A 24,035-nucleotide genomic window follows, 5' to 3' on the forward strand; every position below is an offset into this window, starting at 1 on the left:
AAATACGTCGGGCCAAGAGATGGGCCATTTATTTTGCCTTTATTAACCTCTTTTCTGTATTTGACAGTCCATCTTTCAAAAATTTGGGACATAATGAAGATGCAGGGCTTTGAATAAGCCCATATTGATCTACTTTGCTATTTGTACTGGCACACCTTGGCAAAAGTATGATTTGGGACAAATGGCGAACTTGCACCTACGATCAACTCCACCGCAGGGTTTCGCCAAGTCTGCGTCATGCTTCCTTTTCCTATTTCTATTTCTCAACTATATTAACGAGCTGGCAAATTTCCAAGCCAAAGCAGGGAAATACATGCCCCCAACCCGGTAACCATCCAGTTCCAGTACTTGTCTACGGGGATGACCCAGTTGTTAACACAAGAACTGCAAATGACCGCCAAGCGCTTTTGGGCGCCTTAGGCTCTTTTATGAGCGACTTTGGGCTAAAGACAGATTAGTCCAAATCTTGTGTTCTGACCTGTGGGCCCAAAAACTAAAACATTTTACAGCGATTTGGCAGAGGTGGCTGAAGGTTAAAATTGTACTTACTTGGACATTCCCTTTGATGTCGACACAAACTAGAAATTTTTACTCAGCTTAAAGACCTACCAATTTCAAAGGTCAGTCGATTCCATTTTTGTTTCTCCTCCAGACTAGAGCACAAACCGGTCAGGGAGTTCCTACAAATTTTCAGAAGCAAGTGCACTGCGATAGGTACTTATGGAGTGGGTGTACACAGGTATGTAAATACGTAGCATCTACAAAGGGTAGAAAACTGCTTCCTACAAAGGCTCCTATTTTCCACAATCCTCTTCCACCCTAATGTGTCGCTTTGAGGCAGGTATAGGTTATGTGGCGCACCATATTAAATTAAGCCCCTTAATAATATGGTTAAGGGTATGGAGAAGACCAGCGGCATCTTTGACCAGATCAATCCTTTCTGATTGCCTGGAGCTAGGTAATGTGTTTGCAATTTCGTGTCTAGCATACATAAAAAGACTTATATCCAACAGTTAAGATAGCCTTTAAGTTTGCCATGCTGTTTTTAATTATATAGTGTGCGCTCTACGTACATGGAAGGGATAAGGAGCATCCATTAAGGCTGAGGTGTTTTTATGATTCATCGCCTGAAGTTTTATAGTGTACTTTTAATGTATTTTAAACTGATGTGGATTCACTAATTAAGTCTTGCATGCTTTTATGATGGTTTATTATTAATTTTATGTATCTGTACTTTCCATTAATTTGTGTATACTTTTGTGGCTGGCTAGCTGAATAAAGATCATTGATCGAATTACTAATTAGAAGATGTCAGTTCTCAAGCAACAGAGATCAGTTTAGGTTCTATTTCAATATACCAAATTTCACAAACATATTCTCTTTGGCTTTTGTCAAGAAAATCAAAGCACTCTTGACAAAGGGATAAACAGAACTAACTCCTTCAATCCTTAACGACTTCTAAGAAACTTCTTTCTAGTAAGAGGGATCAAAATATCCTGTCCAGTATTACATTTTAATTCCTATCTATCCTATGCACACAATTCAAGATGGAAACAATCTTCTTTTGAGACATCACCTTCAACACCTCAATTGGATGATGCACTTAAAGGAGACTATCTTTCATTTCCAATCTTTCCTTCCCTTCAGATGTACCCTACAATTCCAATGGGAGAGTACATTTTACTTATTCAATGCACCGCCTTATGGTCTCTTTTCTGCTCCCTGGTGCTTTACAACACTTTTCAAGCTGGTGAGCACACATCTGAGAGCTCAAGGTATTAATGTACCAATCAATTTGAATAACATTCTGGTTTGTCCCAAGACAAAAATAGATTCTCACGATGCAGTTACAGACCTCCATTCGGTTCATGGAAAGTTTGGGTTATGTTATAGGCCAATCAAAATCAATACTTACTCCAGTTCAAACTACAAGGTTTCTTAGTTTTATAGCAAATGTATTGTACACTAACATCTCCAAGAAGCACAACTACTATCAGAAATAAGTTATTGTTTTTATTAGTACATTCAGATATATCAGTTTAATAATTAGCTCAAATTGTTGGTCTTCTAGCTTAAAAAATTCAGGCTGTATTCCCAGGGCCTTTCACTATTGAGCTCTGCAAAGACTGAAAGTATGCCCAGAGGATTAAGCTATTCCTATTTGGTGGCCTCAGATCAATGAAGAGGCAAATCGGTGGTTAGAGCATCTTCAGGATTGGAACAGCAAGTTGTTTTTTAAAATTACACACACAATCCTCTATCAGAATTCACTGTAGGTGCATCTGGGGGAGATGCCTGCCCTAACCAATTCTGGAATGCACTTGATCTAGCAGACCCTGGTCAGGATTGTTATATGACTGCCATAAGCTTTCCGGCAATTTCTCATGATCCGTTACTGCCTTCTCCGAAACCAGAAGGGAATAAACTCTCCTTGTAATAGTGATTCCTTTCTGTCCGTCCCAAACTGTTTTCTGGATTCGCTACAAATATCAGACATTTCAACCAGTCTCCTGCATCTACTTCAAGACCCTTCTGGTCAATTTTACAATCTTACACAATCAGGCAACTTTTAGCTTGTGGCTTGGAAGATTTCTGGGCTCCCTGTTTGGACTCAAGACTTTTGTAAAAAAAAAACACTGGATTCTTTGATAAAGCATGGGCTCCAGGAGCATCCAACGACTAAGTGAACTTGGTATTTTAGTACTCACTGGTCCCTGGAAGCAAATCCAAATCCCGTTTCGGCAAGAATTTCTTTAACTGCAAACTTCCTTGGCCGTTTAGCATTTTCAGATAAGTAAATATTTACTGAAGTGCCATTTGCTTTCATAATCAAAGTGTAGCTGGAAAATCAGTCTGCATATTACCCCAAAGTGTAGGGATATCTATGTCTCCTACTTCCAAATACATCACTTTCTTTGAAGTTAGGAACATGTTACTTACCAAGCTCTGCATAATTCTCGTGTGTAGAGTTGGTCTTGGGCACTTGCAACTTCAAATAAGTCTTCAGAATAAACAGGTATAAGGACTCCTCCCTTAGTTGGTAATGTACATGGGCACAGGCATGAGCAGCAGATGAGCGTAAAAATGGATTGCTAGGTAAGAAAGTGTTGGGACCATGCAAGGTGATATAAACACAGTGTTTAAGTAAAAAAATGTACATCTGCAACAATCAAAGGCTTCTGGGAGGCGGGCTCGGCGCATCTGAATCTACAGCACTACATGCTACGAACAGATGCTTACAAGGCAACATATATTGTCTGTAGTATGTGTAACTGTAAATACACATGCTCTACTTGTACTGCGGAGCAGTGCTCCTCAAAGCGGTGGTTTGTCGAAGGATGTTGCAGAAAACTGAATCAGAGTTCTTAGGACAGATTGGCCAACTCTTCCTCATAGGCATGCTAGAACAGCCTCATAACAGTATTGTGTGAATGTATGTGGAGTGGACCATGTAGCTACCTTTCAAATGTTAGGTATGGGTATATTTCCAAGGAAAGCCATTGTGACTCCTCCTTTGCAAGTGGAAAGAGGAATGGGTGAGGCAGGAAATTTATTTTCGGCTTAGTAAAGGATGGTTGGATATATGTTTAATAATCCATCTAGCTTCTGATAGAGTGTGTCCTTTGTGTGGTCTGGTGAAAGCAATAAAAAGTTGCAGAGTTTTGCGAAAGGGCTCAGTCCTAACACAAGTGCACGCTTGACATCAAGGGAGTATACAGCCCTCCCTGCCACAGAGTATGGTTGCGGGAAGAAGACCAGGAGCTCAATGGTTTGAGTGAGATGGACACTACTTTAGGAAGGAATTTAGTTTGGTTCTAAGGACAATTCTTTTATGAACTTGACCAAAAGGCTCTTCTGGAGTAAGGGCCTGCAAATTCACTATTGTGCCTAATGAATGTGATAGTGATAATGAAAGCAACTTTGCAGGAAATAAATTGCAATGGCATGAATGCAGAAGTTTAAAAGGAGGGCCCAGGAGTCTGGTAAAGGTTCCAGATTGAGGCAGGGAATCCCCAGGTGGAATAACTAAATGTGAGCCCTTTCAGGAAAGCCTTGAGGACAGGGATTTTGAATAAATAATTGTTCCCTGTTCTGCATGTAGGATGCAATTGCTGTTGAATGTAGGTATTTGGAAGTATAGGCTAGACCTTATGGTGAAAATGAAGAAGGTAGAAGGCAATATCAAGAACAGCAGGGTTAGGCAGGTCTATGTGATTAGGAATGCAACAGTGGACAAACTTTCTACTTGGCAGCGTAGCAGGTACGCACACTGCATCTGCGTGCTTCTTTGAAGAAAGACATGCACTCCAGAGGGAGGTTAAGATAGCTGAAATCTAGGACCTCAGAAGCCACATCGCTAGATTGAGTTGCCTGGGGTTGGACTGCCAGACTGTGCCCTGAACCTGCGTGAAAAGGTCTGGCCTGTTGGGGAGGTTCTTGTGGGGAACCACTGACATCTTAGATGGGTCAGGCCCATGTGAGAGCAACGAGTGTGAGAGTGAGGGAAGTTTACCGAAACATCTGGATGACGTATGGAAGGAGAGGAAGAATGGTGCAGGCAAATATCCCTAACCAATTAATCAATACAGCTTTGCCCACCGACTGTAGTAACATGGAGGCAAATGTTTGTCATTTTGTGTTTTGGGCAGTGACAAGAGGTCACCTCGGGAACCCCCTCCCCCAAACTGCAGAAGTACGGGAGTAGGACTTGTGGGTGGAGTTCCCACTCAGACTTGTTGCTGCATCCTACTGTAAAAGTCTGCAAAATTGTTTTCCAGTCCCATAAACGCACCCTGCCAGAAGCTGTATCCAAGGAGGAAGGGGCAAGTGGCAAATACGTTCTGCTAGTGCTGACGTGTGGTGCCCTGTTTTTGGAGAGAAAACATGGCAGTCATGTTGTCTGTCTTTATTAAAAAGTTTTTCTAAACCTGGTGAAAGAAAGCCTTTATAGGAAGCTGGATGGCCAGCAGCTATAGGTAAGGAATGCGGAGGCCCCTTTTTTGTGGCGACCATCTGCCCTGAACGATCAGTTGCTCAAGATGCTGCCCCCTACCAGATAGTGAGGAGTCCGCAGTGACAGTCACCTGCGGAACAGGGTCTATTAAGGGCCGATCCTGCAACAGTCTGTTACTGTCCCGCCATTGCAGAAAGCAATGGGTGCTGGCCCGTATCAACAGTCGATCCTCCCACTGAACCTGCAGTTGTGACCTTTTTGCTGCCAGGAGTTGCTGCAGCAGACGCATGTGGAGCCTGGTTTGGGGAACTATGACTATGCAAGAGGCCATCACCCTGAAAAGGCACATAGCTATTGTGACCATTAGTTGACAATTTAGCTGGAAAAGAGGCAGCACCTGCTGGAATGCATGGACCTGTGCTTGAGTACGGTAAGCCTTACTGGTGATTCTATTGGCTGGACCTGAAGGGGCTGAAGGTAGGACAAATTGTGGAGGAGGGATATGGTGGCTTAGGTGTGGGCAACACTGTTGCTTGCTTGACCCTTGATCAGCCAATCATCGAAGGAGGGGAATATGTGAATGTGTCTCCTTCTGAGATGGGTAGCTACTATGGCAAGACATTTTTTAAATACTCAGGGGGCAGTATAAACCCCGAATAGCAATAATTTGATCTGATAATATTGACCACCCTCCACCAGTTTCAGCAGAACCTGTACTCCTCTTTATAGCCAGCGAGACAGAGCCAAGCATGACACCTGCCAATGATGCTGGTATTCACTCCTCTAGCAGCAGTGCCGGCTGCTCCAAGAGCACAACGGATAGGGCATTTCTTGTCCTCTGTAACTAGCTCTTGCCAATGCTACCTATTCTGTTCAGGGAGGTGTTAGAGAAGTCCCCCCTCCCCCATCTCATACCAATGTGCCTTGTTTTATCAAGAGAGCAGGCCAACGGAGTTGGCCATCCTCCAGTGTCTGGCTGATTAACTGCCACCCTCTTGCCTGCTGCATCAATATTTTTTACTCTCCTTGTAAGGAAAGGCAGAGTTACCTGTACATTGGAGCATTTCTGTGCCATGAGGAAGTGCAGAAAACATGGTCATGGAGGTGGTGGCCAGGACAATGGGTGAAGGTTTGCACTTTTTGTGAACCCTAGGTGTGATGACCCAAACCTTGACTGGCTCCTTGAATGTCTCTGGCGTGGTCTTAAGCACCTTTTGGAGGCTTGTGCCCTTATCCTTATGCCCCCTATGCTTTGGAGAAGGTGTGGCTTCCAAGGCAATCAGCTCCTCAAAGAATACATTCTTCCCTCTTGCAGAGACACCTGCAGGTTTGTGGCAGCTTAGTGGAGATTTTCCCAGTTTGCTGGTGGATGAAAAGCCACTTTTGGAGTGCATCCAAGTTTCTCCCAAAAGCGCTAGAGATTAAGCTGCTCCTTCAGTGGAGGTTTTGGCACAGAGGGGTTTTCGTTGTTGATGGTGGCACCGATGTTGAGGCCTTCAGTGCTGATGTTGAAATGAAATGAGAGATTTATAAAGCACAACTATCACTCCCAAGGGAGCATCCTGGCGCTGGGCAGTAAAACTGAAAATAAAAAAAGTAAAAAGATAAGGCGAGAGAGGAGTTACATTATTTAATCAGGGATTGGCACAAATCTTCTGGGGCATTGAAGATCCATGTTTTAGGCTGTATTCTGTATCAAGCTTCAGACTCCCCTTGTTTCAATGCCAAAGGAAGACAATTCCATGCACATGATCCTAAGACTACAAAAGATTTCCCACCCCCAGTTTTAAACCTATATTTAGGAGGCTTAGGAAGATGGGTTGATGAGGATCTAAGGGTCCAGGCGGGGTTGCAATGAGAAAAACACTCAGTAAGGTATTTAGGGCCTTGAGCTCTATGGGCTCTGAAAGTGAGTACCAGGACCTTAAAAAGAACCCTCTTGAAACATGGGAGCCAGTGCAAACATTTGAGAGGAAATGATGGTGAAGAATGGCGAAATAGTTGCAGCACCTACCTCACGGCGGCATGGTGCACTACCTACAATCTCTGAATTGATTGTTTTGTGGCACTAGCATACAGACTGTTACAATAATCCAATCTGCATAATATCATTGCCACAGCCAAAGTTTTTCTTGCTGCTAGAGGAAGAAAAACAAAAACGTTTTTCAAGGATTTCATCAATCCAAAACATCTACCAGCCACCGCAAGTGCTTGTGGATAGAAAGACAAAGAAGAATCAAAGAACACACCCAAATTCTTAACTACATTTATTGTAGCCGGTGAAGAGAGCAGATTGAGGCCACTAAAACTGAGGATTGAAAAGGTTATGGTTTCCGATCAGCATAACCTTTGTCTTCTCAGTATTACGTCTAAGGGGATTATGCTGCATCCAGAGAATGACTTCAGTTAGGCAACATATAAAGTTGGTTTCAGAAGTGATGAGGTTTTTAACCAATGCCAGAATAAACTGTATCATCAGCATAGGAGATGGTTTAAATACCAACCGATGTGATCAAAGGGGGCCATAAAGATGTTTAAAAGGAGTTGGGCTCAAGGATGAGCCCTGAGGGACTCCTGATGGCACATCTTTTTCAGCTGAGGAGAAGAGCCTAAGACCACTGTTTGCATTCTGAGAGGAAAGATTTAAGCCATGCTAAGGCAAGATGAGAGATGCCACAATTCTGGATGCGTTGCAGTAAAATATCATGAAAGACTGTGTCAAATGCAGCCGGTAAGTCCAAAAGAATCAGTAAAGCATTCATTCCAGCATCTAAAGTGAGCTTGAGGCTTTGGGAAACCTTCAAAATGGCTGATTCCATAGAATAACTGGGGCAGAAACCATACTGACAGGGATAAATAATATTAGCTTCTTCAAAAAACATGGTAAGCTAACTGCTAACAAATTTTTTCAAAATCTTACTGAGGGCCAGAAGAATCGAAATAGGGCACAGATTAGAAAGCGTGGAAGGATATGCAACCTGTTTTTTCTGCAGGGTTTTACCGACTGCAGATTTCCACTCCCTTGGAACCTTAGCCGTAGACAGGGAATAGTTTAAAATCTCATTGACAATTGGGTTAAAAATATCTACCATTTCATGAAGAAGAAACACAGGACAAGGGTAGTGAGGTGAACCTAACTTACAGGATAAAATTGCCTGGCAGTACTGGCTCAGACTGATTTTAGGAAAAGCCTGAAGAGAGGCTGTTTTCTGAGGGATAAGGTTTTGTGGGTCCGCCTGTACAGATAAACTGGGGCTAAAATCTCGTTTGATATTAAGTATTTTTTCCTCAAAAAAACAACGGGGTGGAAGGGGTTAACTTTACGATTATATTTAACAGGCATTTCGGGAGCAAACCTATCCGTGACCTGACAAATCCAATTATTGAAATTAAGAATATCTTCTGTAACACTACCCAACAGGGTGGGAACAGTGGCAGATGACATTCTGGCAAAATTCGGGTTGGTTAGTAACTTTCACCAATTCTGAAAACTTTGAGGAGTAGATGAAATGCTGATATGGGAGAGTTTTGAAGTGTTAAAAGGAACAGAAAAGGGTATCAAGGAATGATCTGACCACACTCGCTGCATCTGTCAACAGCTGAAAGAAGGGAATTATTTGTGCAGATGCCATCAAGACTATGACCTACACGATGTGTGGGGAGAGTTGCTAACTGTTGCAGGCCTAGAAAATTAAGCCCATAAAGATAACTACTTCAGGATCATCCCTACGATCCACGTGGAGGTTAAAAATCACCCAGAAGGGGAGAAATTGGCAAAACATATTATATAAAGGGGGCCTAAGCATCTCCCAATGAAGCGAGGAATTTTTAGAGCTTGGAATTGGGGGGTAAAGGGGGGGGAAGAGGTATGGGGGTAAATGAGTCCCACAGCCAATGTCTGAGATGGACTGAGTTTAAAACAAAAACCTAGACTTTCTGCAACTTTTAGGGAACAGAGATCCTAAATTTTACATTGATAACACTTTTATAAATAATAGCCAGGCTGCCCCCATCCCCCAAGAGATTCTGGGTGGTCTTTCCTGGCAACAGCATAATTAGGAGGTAAGGCCTGGCCTGTTAACTTCAGTGCTGATGTGGGCTTCGGCACAGGTGTTGAGGTTGAAATAGTTTCGGCGTCACAGTCAATGTGGAGTTGACAAACTCATTGGCTAAGAGGAAGGCCATGACTTATGTGGTCCCACTGTGACTGAGGAAGGGCTTGGTAGGCTAATTTGATGCCAACTGTGTCCCAAAGGCAGTAGTGGACCCACTGGCTGTTGCTGAGTCTTTGGACTCGACCCCTGCTGGGACAGTGCTTTACCTGTCCACGGGGTCGCATGTGGCTGTGGGCTGTGACCGTACTCTCGGCCTAACTCTTTGGGCGTTGTTTACCTCTGGGCCCGATGCTCACTACTTCGGATTTATAGGGGAAGTTCCCCTCTGAACTGGACTACACCAAGCTGGGCCACGGAAAGGCCTGCTTCTTCCTCTTCCTCAACGTCTTGTTCCCCGATGATGTTGGGGGCGTCATTTGTCTTGTTTCTGCATTGTGATAGGCCCTCCTGTGCTTGTGTCGGTATTGAAGGATCTTCTTTGATTGTAAGGAGAGGTAGGCCTGCAACGTGGTCTCATTGGCCTGGGAAAGAGGCAGAGATTGAAGGCATGATGGTAGTCCAGGGATCTTGGGGTGGCATTGGGCGCAGTATTAAAAGGATTTCCTTTCCATCACTGACGTAGACTTCTCGTCTAAAGGGCAATAGAGATGAGGGACAATAGGCCCTGAGAGGAGGCTGAGGCCCTGGATAAAGGCATTAATGTGAGTGTGGTTATCGAAGTTTGCTAAACAACAATGAAGTGTGAAGGGGTGTTTCATGACAACGGAAGTCAGAGTTGATAAGGCCTGGAAGTAAGTGCTGTCATACGTCAAACACTGAGCCCGAATGGTGCACATCTGAACCAATAATGGCAAAAACTGAAGGGAAAAAAAAACCCAAGCGTGGAGTCAGATCCCATGACCATTACTAATTAATGAAGGAATTACTTTACCTTGTGATTCAAAAGACTTCTTCAAAGAAAAACAAGTTAGATATGTTTTGGGTCCAACACCTGATGGCCAGAGTATGAAAAGCATCTGAATCTACAGCCAAACATCTATAGGCTAAGTGGTTTACTCCTTATTCCCAATTTCCAGTAGAACAAAAATGTTTACCTCTGCAGTGGAGTATCCCTGCTTTTGCTGAACCATCCACATTTTTTTCTGTAAGATGTTCGAAAGAATATAGGTCTTGAACATGCTTATCTCACAGCATCGGAGTCAAACTCTCATTTCTTTTATGAAGCCCCATACTCCTGCATCTTCCTCAACTTTAGCCATATCGGTCAGATGGGCTAGGTCCCAAGGGGGCATTGATGTCTTTATTTTTAGTGCTTGTTCGTCCAGAGCACCGAATGCCTATCGGGACATTTGTAGAGCGGCAAATTGGTTTTTGACATCCACTTTTAAAGCTTTTCACATTGTTAATATGCTTTCATAAAGCAGAATAGGAGTGTCCTGTCTTGACAGATAAGGTGGATTTTCCTGAGTGCTAATGTAGGAAAGACAAGTTACTTACTTTCGGTAGTGCCTTATCTGGTAGAGACTCTATCTAGCTACAGACTCCTTACGTTAGACTAATCCCCAGGCATCAGACTGGCACTGGAAATTTTCCATGAGTACACCTGCATGCCGGCAGGTGGTGTCGTTCAGCTCTATATCACCCATGCCAGATGTGACATGTGCAAAGGCTATATAACCACCACCCTGACGTGCTGCTGTCAATTTCTTTTTGAAACTTTCTTTGCCAGAAGTGCAGAGCCATGAAGAATGCTGACATACTGGTGTGCATTGTTAAGGGCTTCAGAAGGGTGACCCTAATTTCTCAGTCATAGAGTGGGGATGATAGAAGGGTCATTAAGAAATCAGCAGCTAGATAGAGTCTCTACCAGATAAGGTGTTAACTTGTTCATCTGATATAGACATCTAGCCACAGATTCCTCAACCTACAATAGATACACAAGCAATTCCCTCTGGAGGTAGGTCTGCAAAGAGATTAGACAAAAAAGGTCCAGCAGGACCAAATGGGCTAAGTGCCTGTCACAACAGATAGGACTATCCAGGCACCTATGCTTGGTGAACTTATGCAAGACGCCCACGTTTCTGCATGACAAATGTCCAGGACAAGGACTCCCCAAGCTAATGCAGTGGTAGCAGCCTTGGCTCTAGTAGAATGAGCATGCAAACCTTCTGGTTTTTTTTTTTTTTTGGCCAGTTCATAGCAGATAAAGCATTATCTATTGTGAGATAGTCAGTTTCTGCACTGCCTTCCCTTTCTTAGCTCCAACATATCCTACAAAGAGTTGATCACCCTCTGGAATTTTCTTGTGTGATCAATGTGGAACAATAACATTATTTCTGGGTCCAGAAGGTGGAGTCTCTCCTCTTTAGAAAGGTGAGGCTGAGCAAAGAAGGCAGACAAGGTGATGGCTTGGCCGACATGAAAGGGTGTCACAATCTTAGGGAGGAAGGAGGCAAGGGTCCTAAGAACCAGCTTATCTGGGTATAAGGTACTGGTATAAGGAGGTTGTGCAGAGAAGAGCAGCAGTTTATGGAACCTCCTGGCTGATGTTGTGGCCACTAGAAAAGCAGAGTTAAGAAGGCGGTTGCCTATCAGCTCAAAGGGAGAGCACATGAGGAAGATAAGGACCAGGTTAAGATCCCATTGGTGCATGATGAAAGGCTTGGGAGGATGTGTTGTAGTTCTTTCAGGCCAAAAGGCACACAGTGTCCACAGACAACAGAGCTCGCCTGGCAGAAGAGAAAATCTTCTTACTGCATGAATCCAGCCTTTTGGATTCCCTATCCTGTGGAGTGGTAGAGAATGTGTCTGGACTAATTCTGGAAGTGGAGGCTTGGACCTCCAAGCACTCTGGTGTAGGGTACTGGGTGAGTGAAATGGTGTTCCCCAGGAGCGGAGTGATGGTAGCGAGCAATTGCACTGTGCACAGGAACCACTGTGCAGGACTTGGACAAGGCCCCAGAGGGACATCTACACGCGCTTCACAGAATGGGCGTAAAGGGTCAGAAGGGGCGACTCTCGGCTGAACACCTCTGTCAAGCAGTTTAACTTGACTGCCACAGTGGGCAGCTGAAGGTCCAAGACCTCTGCTGCCCTCAGCACCACCAATACAAATGAAGCCCCCTCCTCTGTAGCCAAGGCAGGGGAGGGACAAGGGCAGTGTCTAATGAGGTGGCCAAACCAGTTACATCTATTTGTTCCTCATACCAGTTGTCCTCCGTGTCATCAAGGGGATGGTGGTAAACATAATGGTCCTCCAACCCCTCCCATTTGTCACTTCAAGGCATGTCAAAAGAAACCGGTTGCCGCCGGAGACTGAGTCGGGCAATGCTTATCTGTGTCGGTGTCTTGCAGAATGATGGGCCTCTTCTGCTGCAGGGTGTCGGTAGTACTGGGAGAGACGGTTATTGGAAAGGGCTCCTGGGAAGGTCACTGTCTTGTGGGCAGCGATGCTCTGGATCCAATACTGGACCAAAGGGGCCCGATGGTGCCAAGGGAGAACCACTAGTGGAGAACCCGAAGGGGCTCCTTCCTTATCCATGGGGCCTGAATTCACTCTAGAGGGGTTAGGCCACCCAAATATGAGGTACATAGCCTCATAAAAATCTTTATTTTGGGTGGAGGTCACTCTGTCTTGGCAAAACTCTGGCAGGTGCAGAGCCAACCCTAGCACAAGCTCCACGTGGAGAGAGGCTTAGAGTGCCCACTCTCCCCCACCAGGTCTGATGTCTCGGAGCGGTGTAGAGAAATCAAAGAGCAGTTGGATTTCTTTATCTTATGTGACTTACCCAATGATCTGGATTGAGGCGACGACTGTCGGGATCGATTCCACAAGCAGTTGCGGGGCCTGGTCCACAAATGGGATTGTGTGTCACAGGATCATCTGACGAGGATCTTAAGGGCCCAGCGCCCTGGGATTCATGGCATGGAAATCCTCACAGGTCTTGGAGCCGTAGTCCTGCTCCAAGCACCAGAGGCAAACCAGATGAGGGCCTGTCATAAGATCTGCCTGTGACAGGCACTACATGGCTTGAAGTCTGTTTTCTTCTAAGGAGACACCCCTAGCACATCAGATGCAATCTCGCAAAAGCTTCAACAAAAATTTGAGAAGGCAGGAGAGGAAGCACTTCCATTCTTTCTAAAATGTCCTTTCTACTCTACATCTTATTCTGGAATATACTACCGAAGACTTGTGTACATGCTGTCATTTCTGCTCTGCCCACAGAAGGACTAAACGGAGGATTATAAAATTAGGTATGGATAATTACGTGAATTCCGATGGCAGGGTGCAGTAGCATAAACTACTTTAATCAACGGATCTTAGCTTTGCTGAAGACCTTCTTCAGCAAATTTTGGAATGTCAGAATTTTTAACAGTTTTTAACCCAGTGGCAAGCAATAGACTTTGCAATCAAAAAAATATTTCCTGCCATCTAAACTGCAGCATCTCTTAACTCTTACATTTATTAATACTCTCAATGCAGTTTAACAATGAGTTAATAAATGACTAATACCAGAATTATTAGGACTTTAGGTACTGGAGCTATAAGAATTATTGTCTCAGGGCCCCTTTGCTCAGAATCTAAAGTGGACAGGTAAACTTTCAAACAGACCATCCCCAGTTACAGGAGTGCCATCTTGAGAGCACCAGGTCGTGGAAGGTTTTACGGTACTCTTTTGCCCAGGTTTCTCTGTGTCTGTTCTTCCTTATCCAAGTGGCTGTATGGCAGGGGAGGAAGAGAAAGCCGCCTTTTCCAGTGGCTCCTGATTCTCACCTGGCCTATCCAGGGCTCTGTGATACACCTCCTCACACAAGTGAAGTTGACTTTTCTGTACCTACTTGGAAAAGAACATCTGTCATATATGTGTATGACTAGTTGGCAGTAACTGCTCAACTCTCAAGTAAAAATATCAATTTCAATAGTTTTCTGCTCTCTTGTTGGTCTCTGTAGAAGAATAAAAACAAACACATGACTTGTGGAATTAAATGTTGAATGGCCCATTGTACACTGAAAGATTCATTGTGACAAAGACTTTGCTCGAAACTCTGAATTTCTTACTAAACATACTGTGGTTTCTACATTGGTAGGGTCACTCCACACTTTTGAAAGATTCAACTGTGCTACAAGCATTCTGCTCAGTCCTTCTCTAAGCTGTGCATAAATTCCACAGTGTTAGTTTTGTGGAAGATGGACACTGGGTGCAAGCCCTGGCAAAAGAACCCATCAATAAAGCAGCTTGTTGGGTCCTGTTTGATTTAATTTCTGAGATCATGGCGATCCAAACTGATTGTACATCATACTCAGTACCTACCTGTAATACCAATTTATGGAAGAACTAATGGAAGAAGCCCCTTTTTGAAAGCGGTAAACATGATACTTTTGAGAACAGAAAGGAGTAAAATACTTATTTTTCCAGTGATGGGCAATGAAGTATTTTGAGCCATGCCCTCGAGCTCTAGGTCACCAGGAGTTTCCTCCCACCAGCAATCTATCAGTCTGTAGTTTGCTTTCCAACGACACTCACCAAACCAGACATGATCAGGTGACTGGCAAGGACCACCCCGAGTGGCCAGAGGCGCCGCTTCTCACAGGCATCAAAAAATACCACACCCCAGAAAGTGTGAAGAAACACGACTGCCATCGTCAGGAATGCTGGAATGAGAAAGGTATATAAAAAAACAGTTTACTTACACAAATAAAACTAGGTTATTCATAGCAAAATAAAAGTTTCTGATTTTGGAATATATGTAAAGAACCCATATACACAAAAGAATTGAGATGGAGACGAAGCTGCCACTTAATTGTCAACATGAGATCAGGAGGCTAGGCAAACGTGCATTCAAAGTATACGGAAAGGAGATTTCAATTTGCATTTCACTAGTCTTCTTCCCTGCTCTATATTCAGAAGGTGAGAAATTTAAAAGAAGCGGAATAATGTAAGTCCACTATTTTTGAGCTGCCTGCTGATTCTGGGAGTGATCAAAAGGAGCTGCATTTGTTATAATCGGGTTCTTTTTATATGGAACTTCCGAGCACCAGGTGAACCCCAGAAGCAGAGAAAGGGCACATTTAATATTCAAGTGCAGCTAGTCAGGGTATTGGTCTCCTTTATAAAAGTTCATCATCAATAAATGCTGAAGATTGGCAAAACCAAATATAAAGAAAAGAATTGTTGATTTTGAATTAAAAACAAACTACGTTAGGTACAAACTTAAAGGATTAAACCATGAAGCCTTTTAGTACTTCTTTTAATTGTTTAAAAAATATAGATGGGGACAAGTTGAAGCATGGTATTGGCTGCCAAATTAAGGTAAGACCCCAACTGGTGTTTTATGGCACTGATCCTACGCAAAAAAAAAAAAAGATGTAGATGTAGATGATACTAAGGTGAGACTTATTTTTTACTTAATTCCCCTGCCCCACTGGGGAGTTATTGAAGTATGCTAACTTTGTCTCCTAAGTGGATAAGGTATGTGACTCTGACAGTTCTGAGAAGTTATGGAAGAGCAATGTCGAAAGACAATAACATCTGTCTAATCTAATGATTACCAGGGAAAAGCTGCGGACGTTGCGCTGGTGGAGCCAGCAAGCTTGGGGCAGTTATCTCACTGGATTCAGTTTCTTCAGTGGAAGTAACAGCATTTTGAAAAATTGAAAGTGTGATGAGAACAAAAAAAAGTTGAGGATTTGGATTTATAGGGGTTGTCTTCCAACGCTTCCAGATATTGAACACCCTTATTTAACTTAGATAGTAGCCTCACTGAGAAAAGAGGAGATGAGAACTATTCCCTTACCTGAAGTGATGAAGTAGTAAGGTGAATCCCCGTGGATACCCACGATCCCTGGCCCGATTGAGTCTGCAAGTATGTTTATGACGGAAAAGACTCCACTGATAATTCCAAAAGCAAGACCAGACACTGAAAATTAAATAAAAGAAAATGTTAATGTTACCTTACAAACAAGTAATCAGAAAGAAATTGAACGGCTATACCGCACTCTTAGCCCTTCACCCGTTTCAGTCATACTGATGGGATGGCAAAGCACCAATCCTGTTGGGCAGGTATCAAAGTTTAAAGCACGTTAGATACTTTGACACCTCACAGAAGCACGATTGTTGTCTTCTTCCTGCCCAAAACTGTATCACATTGCAGCTCTGACCTCAAAGCCATTGATATGCTTTAATGTGAAAACGTAGTGCGGCCTGGATTCAGCTGAGAGGTCAAATGGTGTGTTGCATGACTGAATGAGCCAGTAAAGGAAAACTCCAAGTGCTACCAGAGGTAGTAAAATCGAATAACCTACCTGAAACTTTAGTTATTCAGTAATGGAATGCTTGTTTGAATAATTTCCCACATTCAGAAAACTCGATAAATACATGGAATATCGAAGCATTAGCAGTTTTGTTTAGTATTCCTAGTTCTAACACTTGCATCCACAGCTAGGCAGCAGCGACAACAAACTTTCTACAGTCTATTTCAGGTGGCTACCTTACAAATTTCTAATAGGCGCATTCCGGCCACGACTGCAGGTGAAACTCGCCTTGAGCCTCGGAGAGTACACTGTCACTTAACATTGGTGGTCTCTTGAATTACTTCTTGGCATATTTTGTGCAGACTACCAGCTGTCTGACACTGCTGGATATTGTTACAGCTTGACTCCCCCTTTTGCTGTTCCAGAGGCTACAAATAGCGGCAAGGAATTAAAGGCATCATTCACATCATTGTGGTAGCATATTGCTCTGATCGTTTAATCAGAAAAGTGTTCTTTTCTCTGACATTTTTGGGTATCTGAAGGACGCTCATGGAGAGAGAGTTTGATAGAGCGTAATTAAAAGAAAAAAAAATCACATTTCATTTAGATTTTACTACAAGGATAGATGCTGTACCTCTCACATGACTAAAGTGATAGCTACCCAAGGGTCACCTTGCAGTTGAAGAATATACCACTGTTTGTTCCTAGGGTTCTAAGTTAGCAGTAGATCGAGAGAAACATTGTGTTAGCAAGTTTAAGACTGCAGCAAGTTGTTCTAACACGGGATTTGCTCTGATGGAGTCATCTTTATTAGCATCAGATTATAAAGGGTTGTGATCTATTTTTCCTACATTTTCCAGCCAAATAGGCCGAGCAATGCTGAAAAATAGCAGGTGCAAAATGTAACAGGTCTGGAAACACCACAGCTCGCACTTGCGTCCAAGATGGCACTGGCACACAGAATTATTCAATTTTCTGCATATGGAATATATTCTTTTTTCTGGAACATGTACTGATGATAGAATCTGCAATAAGCTGGGCTTGTAGGTCTTTCTTATTATTATTGACGGATTATAATGTGCATATTTACACTGCACATATTTTACAGTAAAAACCTACTCTGGTGTATTAAAAGCAGTCTACTTTAACCAATATGATTTTATTTTGCATTGACAAGATGTGTAACTATACACATCTGAACCTGGCCACTGTAGGAGTGTCCTTAGCAGTTGCACTCTTGTAATGCAGCAGCAGAATTATATTTTGTTAGCCTTCTGGAGCAGAATTACTTTATTTTTACATCCCTGCTGATTTTGGATTAGAGCAGTCCTAGGCAGCGAGGTATAGACAAAATGTTCTTGCTGCAAATTTCTGTCTGTCTGTGGGTATATATGTATGCAGGTGGGTGAAAACTACCTTTACCACATGCCAGTACAGTAGACCCAGAACAGCGACACTCTCCGACTTTCTGCTATGTTTACTTTGTCACACTACACACAGTAAACCAAGAGTTAATAGGCAAGCATATATGAGAATAAACAAACATGCATTGGCAAAGACATGGGCAAAAATATATTTTGTTTCAAAAAGCACACATTGCCATAGCAGCCCCTGGCACTTAAATGAACTACTTGTGCACATGTGCTTCTTGTGAAAGCACAGAATACTGTCGCTCACAGTGAAGTTAGCCAATGGCTGAAGTGGGCTGAGGCAATGCCCCATGCTTTGTATTGTAGTCAGCAGAGAAAAATGTGAATGAGAACAAACTAATGGAAGAAGGGGGATAGCTGCCACGTTACCCAGTTCCATGTCGGATGTGCTGCTCCGGTCCAGGTTCCCCCCCCCCCCCCACCTACGAATTCTGGAATTTGTAGTCCTGTTTTATACTCGGGGCTCCCAGTTTTATGTTTTTTTTTTATGTTTAAAAAAAATATATATATACGATTTCTGTCTGTATTTATCCATAATTATTTTTGTGGCCTTTTTATTGGTATTCATCCATATTTGTTTGCGTTGAGAATAAATGGAGGCGTAAAATGGTATCTTTCCACATTTAACTGATAAACATGCACTTATACTTTGATGCCTGTCGTGTCAACATGGCACTCACATGTAAATAAGAGCATAATATACAAATATATGTTAACATACCTACATTTAAAGAAATCTCATTTTTTTAATCTCCTCATGCTATGTGCTCAGCCGTTGGCCTGGAATTCATCAAGGACAGAATGGAGAGTCTCGAACAAGAAGCACAACTGTCTGTACTTTTCAGCTTTTAACCCCTTCCCCGCCACGGACGTAATGGTTACGTCCATGGCAGCGCCCGTGTGGCGCCATGGACGTAACCATTACGTCCTGAATGCTTCCCTCGGGAGAAGCGCTAGCGCTCCTCCCGAGGGCCGCCCCCCCACCCCCCTAGGTCAGGGCTGACCGGGGAATCCCTTCCCCTTCCACCCCCGACCCCCCCCACCCCCCCCTGTGACGTCAGCGCGCGCGCGCTGGTGTGTCACAGGGGCCTCCCTCGTCGCGGTGGAAGCTCTGCTTCCAGCGCGATTGAAAAAGAAATGCAAAAGCATTTCTTTTTCAATCACTTGGGAGGCCCGGAGGGGCTTCAAAGGGAAGGAAAAGTATTTCCTTCCCTTTGAAGTCCCTCCGAGGGTTTCAAAAGCCGGATTGCTTGCAATCCGGCTTTTGAAACCCCACTAGACACCAGGGATTTTTTTTTTTTTTTTGAAATTGACAAAAGGGAGCGACCCCTTGGGCAAGGGTCGCTCCCAGGGGGGGCATTTTTTTGAAAAGGCCTTTTCTGCCCCCCCTCTAGGCAACAGGGACCATTTTTTTTTTTTTTTTTTTTCATTTTTTTTTATTGAGGTGGGGAGCGACCCCTTAGGCAAGGGTCGCTCCCCTTGGGGGAAAATTATATTTTGGCCATTTCTGCCCCCCTTGGGGGCAGATTGGCCTATTTTGATGAGGCCAATCTGCCCCCAAGGGGGGTAGAAACCACTAGACACCAGGGATTTTTTTAAATTTTTTTTATTGTTATTGACAAAAGGGAGCGACCCCTTGGGCAAGGGTCGCTCCCAGGGGGGGCATATTTTTGGGAAGGCCTTTTCTGCCCCCCCCTGGGGGCAGATCGGCCTACTATTAGGCCGATCTGCCCCCAGGGGGGGCAGAAACCTCTAGGCACCAGGGACCATTTTTTTTTTTTTTTTGTTTCCTTTTTTTTTTTTTTTGTTGGGGAGCGACCCCTTAGGCAAGGGTCGCTCCCCTTGGGGGAAAATTATATTTTGGCCATTTCTGCCTCCCTTGGGGGCAGATTGGCCTATTTTGATGAGGCCAATCTGCCCCCAAGGGGGGTAGAAACCACTAGACACCAGGGAGTTTTTTCTTTGCGTGAATTTCACGCAAAGGGAGCGACCCCTTAGGCAAGGGTCGCTCCCTGGGGGGAGGGCAATTTATTTTAGGCCATTTCTGCCCCCCCCTGGGGGCAGATCGGCCTATTATTAGGCCGATCTGCCCCCAGGGGGGGAAGAAACCTCTAGGCGCCAGGGCAAATTTTTTTTTTTGTTCTTTCTTTTTTTTAAGAGATGGGGAGCGACCCATCAGGCAAGGGTCGCTCCCCTGGGGGGCAAATTGTATTTAGACCATTTCTGCCCCCCTGGGGGCAGATTGGCCGATTTTAGGTCAATCTGCCCCCAAGGGGGCAGAAACCACTAGGCACCGGAGATTTGTTTTTTGGCGCCAATGTCACGCAGGGGGAGCGACCCCGTAGTCAAGGGTCGCTCCCGGGGGGCGGGGGGTGGGGGGGCAAATTTATTTTAGGCCATTTCTGCCCCCCCCGGGGGACAGATCGGCCTATTAGGCCGAACTGCCCCCGGGGGGGGCAGAACACTCTAGGCGCCAGGGCAATTTTTTTTTTGTGTTTTTTTTTTTGTTTCTTTTTTTAGAGATGGGGAGCGACCCATCAGGCAAGGGTCGCTCCCCTGGGGGGGCAAATTGTATTTAGACCATTTCTGCCCCCCTGGGGGCAGATTGGCCAATTTTAGGTCAATCTGCCCCCAAGGGGGCAGAAACCACTAGGCACCGGGGATTTGTTTTTTGGCGCCAATGTCACGCAGGGGGAACGACCCCATAGGCAAGGGTCGCTCCCGGGGGGGGGGGGGGGGGTGGGTGTTGGGGGGGCAAATTTACTTTAGGCCATTTCTGCCCCCCCGGGGGGCAGATCGGCCTATTATTAGGCCGATCTGGCCCCGGGGGGCAGAAACCTCTAGGCGCCAGGGGAATTGTTCTTTTTTTTCTTTTTTTTGTTCTTTTTTTTTTTTTTTTTTTTTTTTAGAGATGGGGAGCGACCCATCAGGCAAAAGTCGCTCCCCTGGGGGACAAATTGTATTTAGGCCATTTCTGCCCCCCTTGGGGGCAGATTGGCTGAGTTTAGGTCAACCTGCCCCCAAGGGGGCAGAAACCACTAGGCACCGGGGATTTGTTTTTTGGTGCCAATGTCACGCAGGGGGAGCGACCCCGTAGGCAAGGGTCGCTCCCGGCGGGGGAGGGTGGGGGTTGGGGGGGCAAATTTATTTTAGGGCATTTCTGCCCCCCCCCCCCCCCCCCCCCCCCTGGGGCCGGCTGAGCTACAGGCCAAACACCACAGGTAGGCACCTTGCAAAAAACACCTCTGTTTTCTGTGAAAAAATATGTTGTGTCCACGTTGTGTTTTGGGCCATTTCCTTTTGTGGGCGCTAGGCCTACCCACAGAAGTGATGTACCATTTTTATCGAGAGACTTAGGGGAACGCTGGGTGGAAGGAAATTTGTGGCTCCTCTCAGATTCCAGAACTTTCTGTCACCGAAATGAGAGGAAAAAGTGTTTTTTGGGCCAAATTTTGATGTTTGCAAAGGATTCTGGGTAACATAACCTGGTCAGAGCCCCGCAAGTCACCCCATCTTGGATTCCCCTGGGTTTCTAGTTTTCAAAAATGCACTGGTTTGCTAGGTTTCCTCAGGTGTCGGCTGAGCTACAGGCCAAAATCCACAGGTAGGCACTGCTTTTTATAAAAAAATGTGATGTGTCCACGTTGTGTTTTGGGCCCTTTCCTTTCGTGGGCGCTAGTCCTACCCACACAAGTGATGTATCATTTTTATCGGGAGACTTGGGGGAACGCTGGGTAGAAGGACATTTGTGGCTCCTCTCAGATTCCAGAACTTTCTGCCACAGAAATGTGAGTAACATGTGTATTTTTAGCCAAATTTTGAGGTTTGCAAAGGATTCTGGGTAACAGAACCTGGTCCGAGCCCCGCAAGTCACCCCTCCTTGGATTCCCCTAGGTCTCTAGTTTTCAGAAATGCACAGGTTTGGTAGGTTTCCCTAGGTGCCGGCTGAGCTAGAGGCCAAAATCTATAGGTAGGCACTTCGCAAAAAACACCTCTGTTTTTTTCCAAAATTTAGGATGTGTCCACGTTGCGCTTTGGGGTGTTTCCTGTCGCCGGCGCTAGGCCTACCCACGCAAGTGAGGTATCATTTTTATCGGGAGACGTGGGGGAACGCTGGGTGGAAGGACATTTGTGGCTCCTCTCAGATTCCAGAACTTTCTGCCACAGAAATGTGAGGAACATGTGTTTTTTTAGCCAAATTTTGAGGTTTGCAAAGGATTCTGGGTAACAGAACCTGGTCCGAGCCACACAAGTCACCCCTCCTTGGATTCCCCTAGGTCTCTAGTTTTCAGAAATGCATAGGTTTGGTAGGTTTCCCTAGGTGGCGGCTGAGCTAGAGGCCAAAATCTACAGGTAGTCACTTTGCTAAAAACAGCTCTGTTTTCTGTGATATGTCCACGTTGTGTTTTGGGGCATATCCTGTCGCGGGCGCTAGGCCTACCCACACAAGTGAGGTATCATTTTTATCGGGAGACGTGGGGGAACGCTAGGTGGAAGGAAATTTGTGGCTCCTCTCAGATTCCAGAACTTTCTGCCACAGAAATGTGAGGAACATGTGTTTTTTTAGCCAAATTTTGAGGTTTGCAAAGGATTCTGGGTAACCGAACCTGGTCCGAGCCACACAAGTCACCCCTCCTTGGATTCCCCTAGGTCTCTAGTTTTCAGAAATGCACAGGTTTGGTAGGTTTCCCTAGGTGGCGGCTGAGCTAGAGGCCAAAATCTACAGGTAGTCACTTTGCTAAAAACAGCTCTGTTTTCTGTGATGTGTCCAGGTTGTGTTTTGGGGCATATCCTGTCGCGGGCGCTAGGCCTACCCACACAAGTGAGGTATCATTTTTATCGGGAGACGTGGGGGAATGCTGGGTGGAAGGAAATTTGTCGCTCCTCTCAGATTCCAGAACTTTCTGCCACAGAAATGTGAGGAACATGTGTTTTTTTAGCCAAATTTTGAGGTTTGCAAAGGATTCTGGGTAACAGAACCTGGTCCGAGCCACACAAGTCACCCCTCCTTGGATTCCCCTAGGTCTCTAGTTTTCAGAAATGCACAGGTTTGGTAGGTTTCCCTGGTGGCGGCTGAGCTAGAGGCCAAAATCTACAGGTAGTCACTTTGCTAAAAACGAACGAGTTACTTACCTTCGGTAACGACTTTTCTGGTGGATACATTAGCTACCTGTGGATTCCTCACCTGATGAATACTCCCATGGCGCCAGCATTTGACGGAAATCTTCTTACTAGTCTCTGCACGTCGACGAGGACGTCACTCTAGCCCACGCGACGCCGTCTGACGTCATACAGGCAATAAGAAGTCCTCGCCGACGTGCCGATGACAGTACCAACATTTTTTACGTGCATGAGAATAATAATAATAACCCAATGCAATGAAAGAGCAAAGCAACATCTCTTAATATTGTAAATCACACAACATTGCAATAAAATAGCTGTAGATTTAATATAACCTTTTTTTTTTTTTTTTTTTTTAAACAAATAAATATATTTATACATACGAATCATGTATATACCCAATATATATATAGATTTATATATAAATATACACATATATACAAATATCATACATGCAAAATGTATTGCAACTTTGAAGACCAAAAGGAGCACACTCAAGGATTGCTTGGAGAGACCAAAAAGGCAACGGGGAGGCGGGTGGGACCGTGAGGAATCCACAGGTAGCTAATGTATCCACCAGAAAAGTCGTTACCGAAGGTAAGTAACTCGTTCTTCTGATGGATACAACTACCTGTGGATTCCTCACCTGATGAATAGAGTCCCAAAGCAGTACCACGCCCGGCGGTGGGTGCCTAAATGGTCAAACCAAGAAATCCTGCAGCACTGACCGTGCAAAATGACCGTCCCTTCTGACCTCAGAGTCCAAACAGTAATGTTTCACAAAAGTGTGAAGGGACGACCAAGTTGCGGCCTTGCAGATGTCAACCACAGGAACACCCCTGGCCAAGGCCGAAGAGGCCGACTTAGCTCTGGTGGAGTGAGCTCTAATGCCCTCAGGCGGATCCTTCTTTGCCAAAGAGTAACAGATTTTAATGCAAAGAACAACCCACCTGGAGAGTGTTCTCTTGTGGACTGCCTTTCCTCTCCTCTTGCCCACGTATCCGACAAACAGCTGATCCTCCAGCCTGATATCCTTCATTCTGTCGATATAGAAGCTCAACGCCCTTTTTGGGTCCAGGCGATGTAGTCTTTCTTCCTCCTTTGAAGGATGAGGCGGAGGATAAAACGTGGACAAAGTGATTGTCTGAGCCAAATGGAAGGGT

General features: G+C 44.7%; 1 protein-coding gene across 1 annotated transcript in view; it reads right to left on the bottom strand.

Moving 5' to 3' along the window:
- Positions 1-24,035, bottom strand: part of APH1A (aph-1 homolog A, gamma-secretase subunit) — a 78,434-nt gene that overhangs the window by 16,839 nt on the left and 37,560 nt on the right. Inside the window, exons 4-5 of the mRNA XM_069218220.1 lie at positions 15,865-15,987; positions 14,595-14,722 (exon numbers count right to left, since the gene is read on the bottom strand). Coding sequence (XP_069074321.1) covers positions 14,595-14,722; positions 15,865-15,987 — 251 coding nt within the window. The remainder of the gene's footprint in view (positions 1-14,594; positions 14,723-15,864; positions 15,988-24,035) is intronic.

The sequence above is a fragment of the Pleurodeles waltl genome, chromosome 12 (genome assembly GCF_031143425.1).
Source record: "Pleurodeles waltl isolate 20211129_DDA chromosome 12, aPleWal1.hap1.20221129, whole genome shotgun sequence".
NCBI lineage: Eukaryota > Metazoa > Chordata > Amphibia > Caudata > Salamandridae > Pleurodeles > Pleurodeles waltl.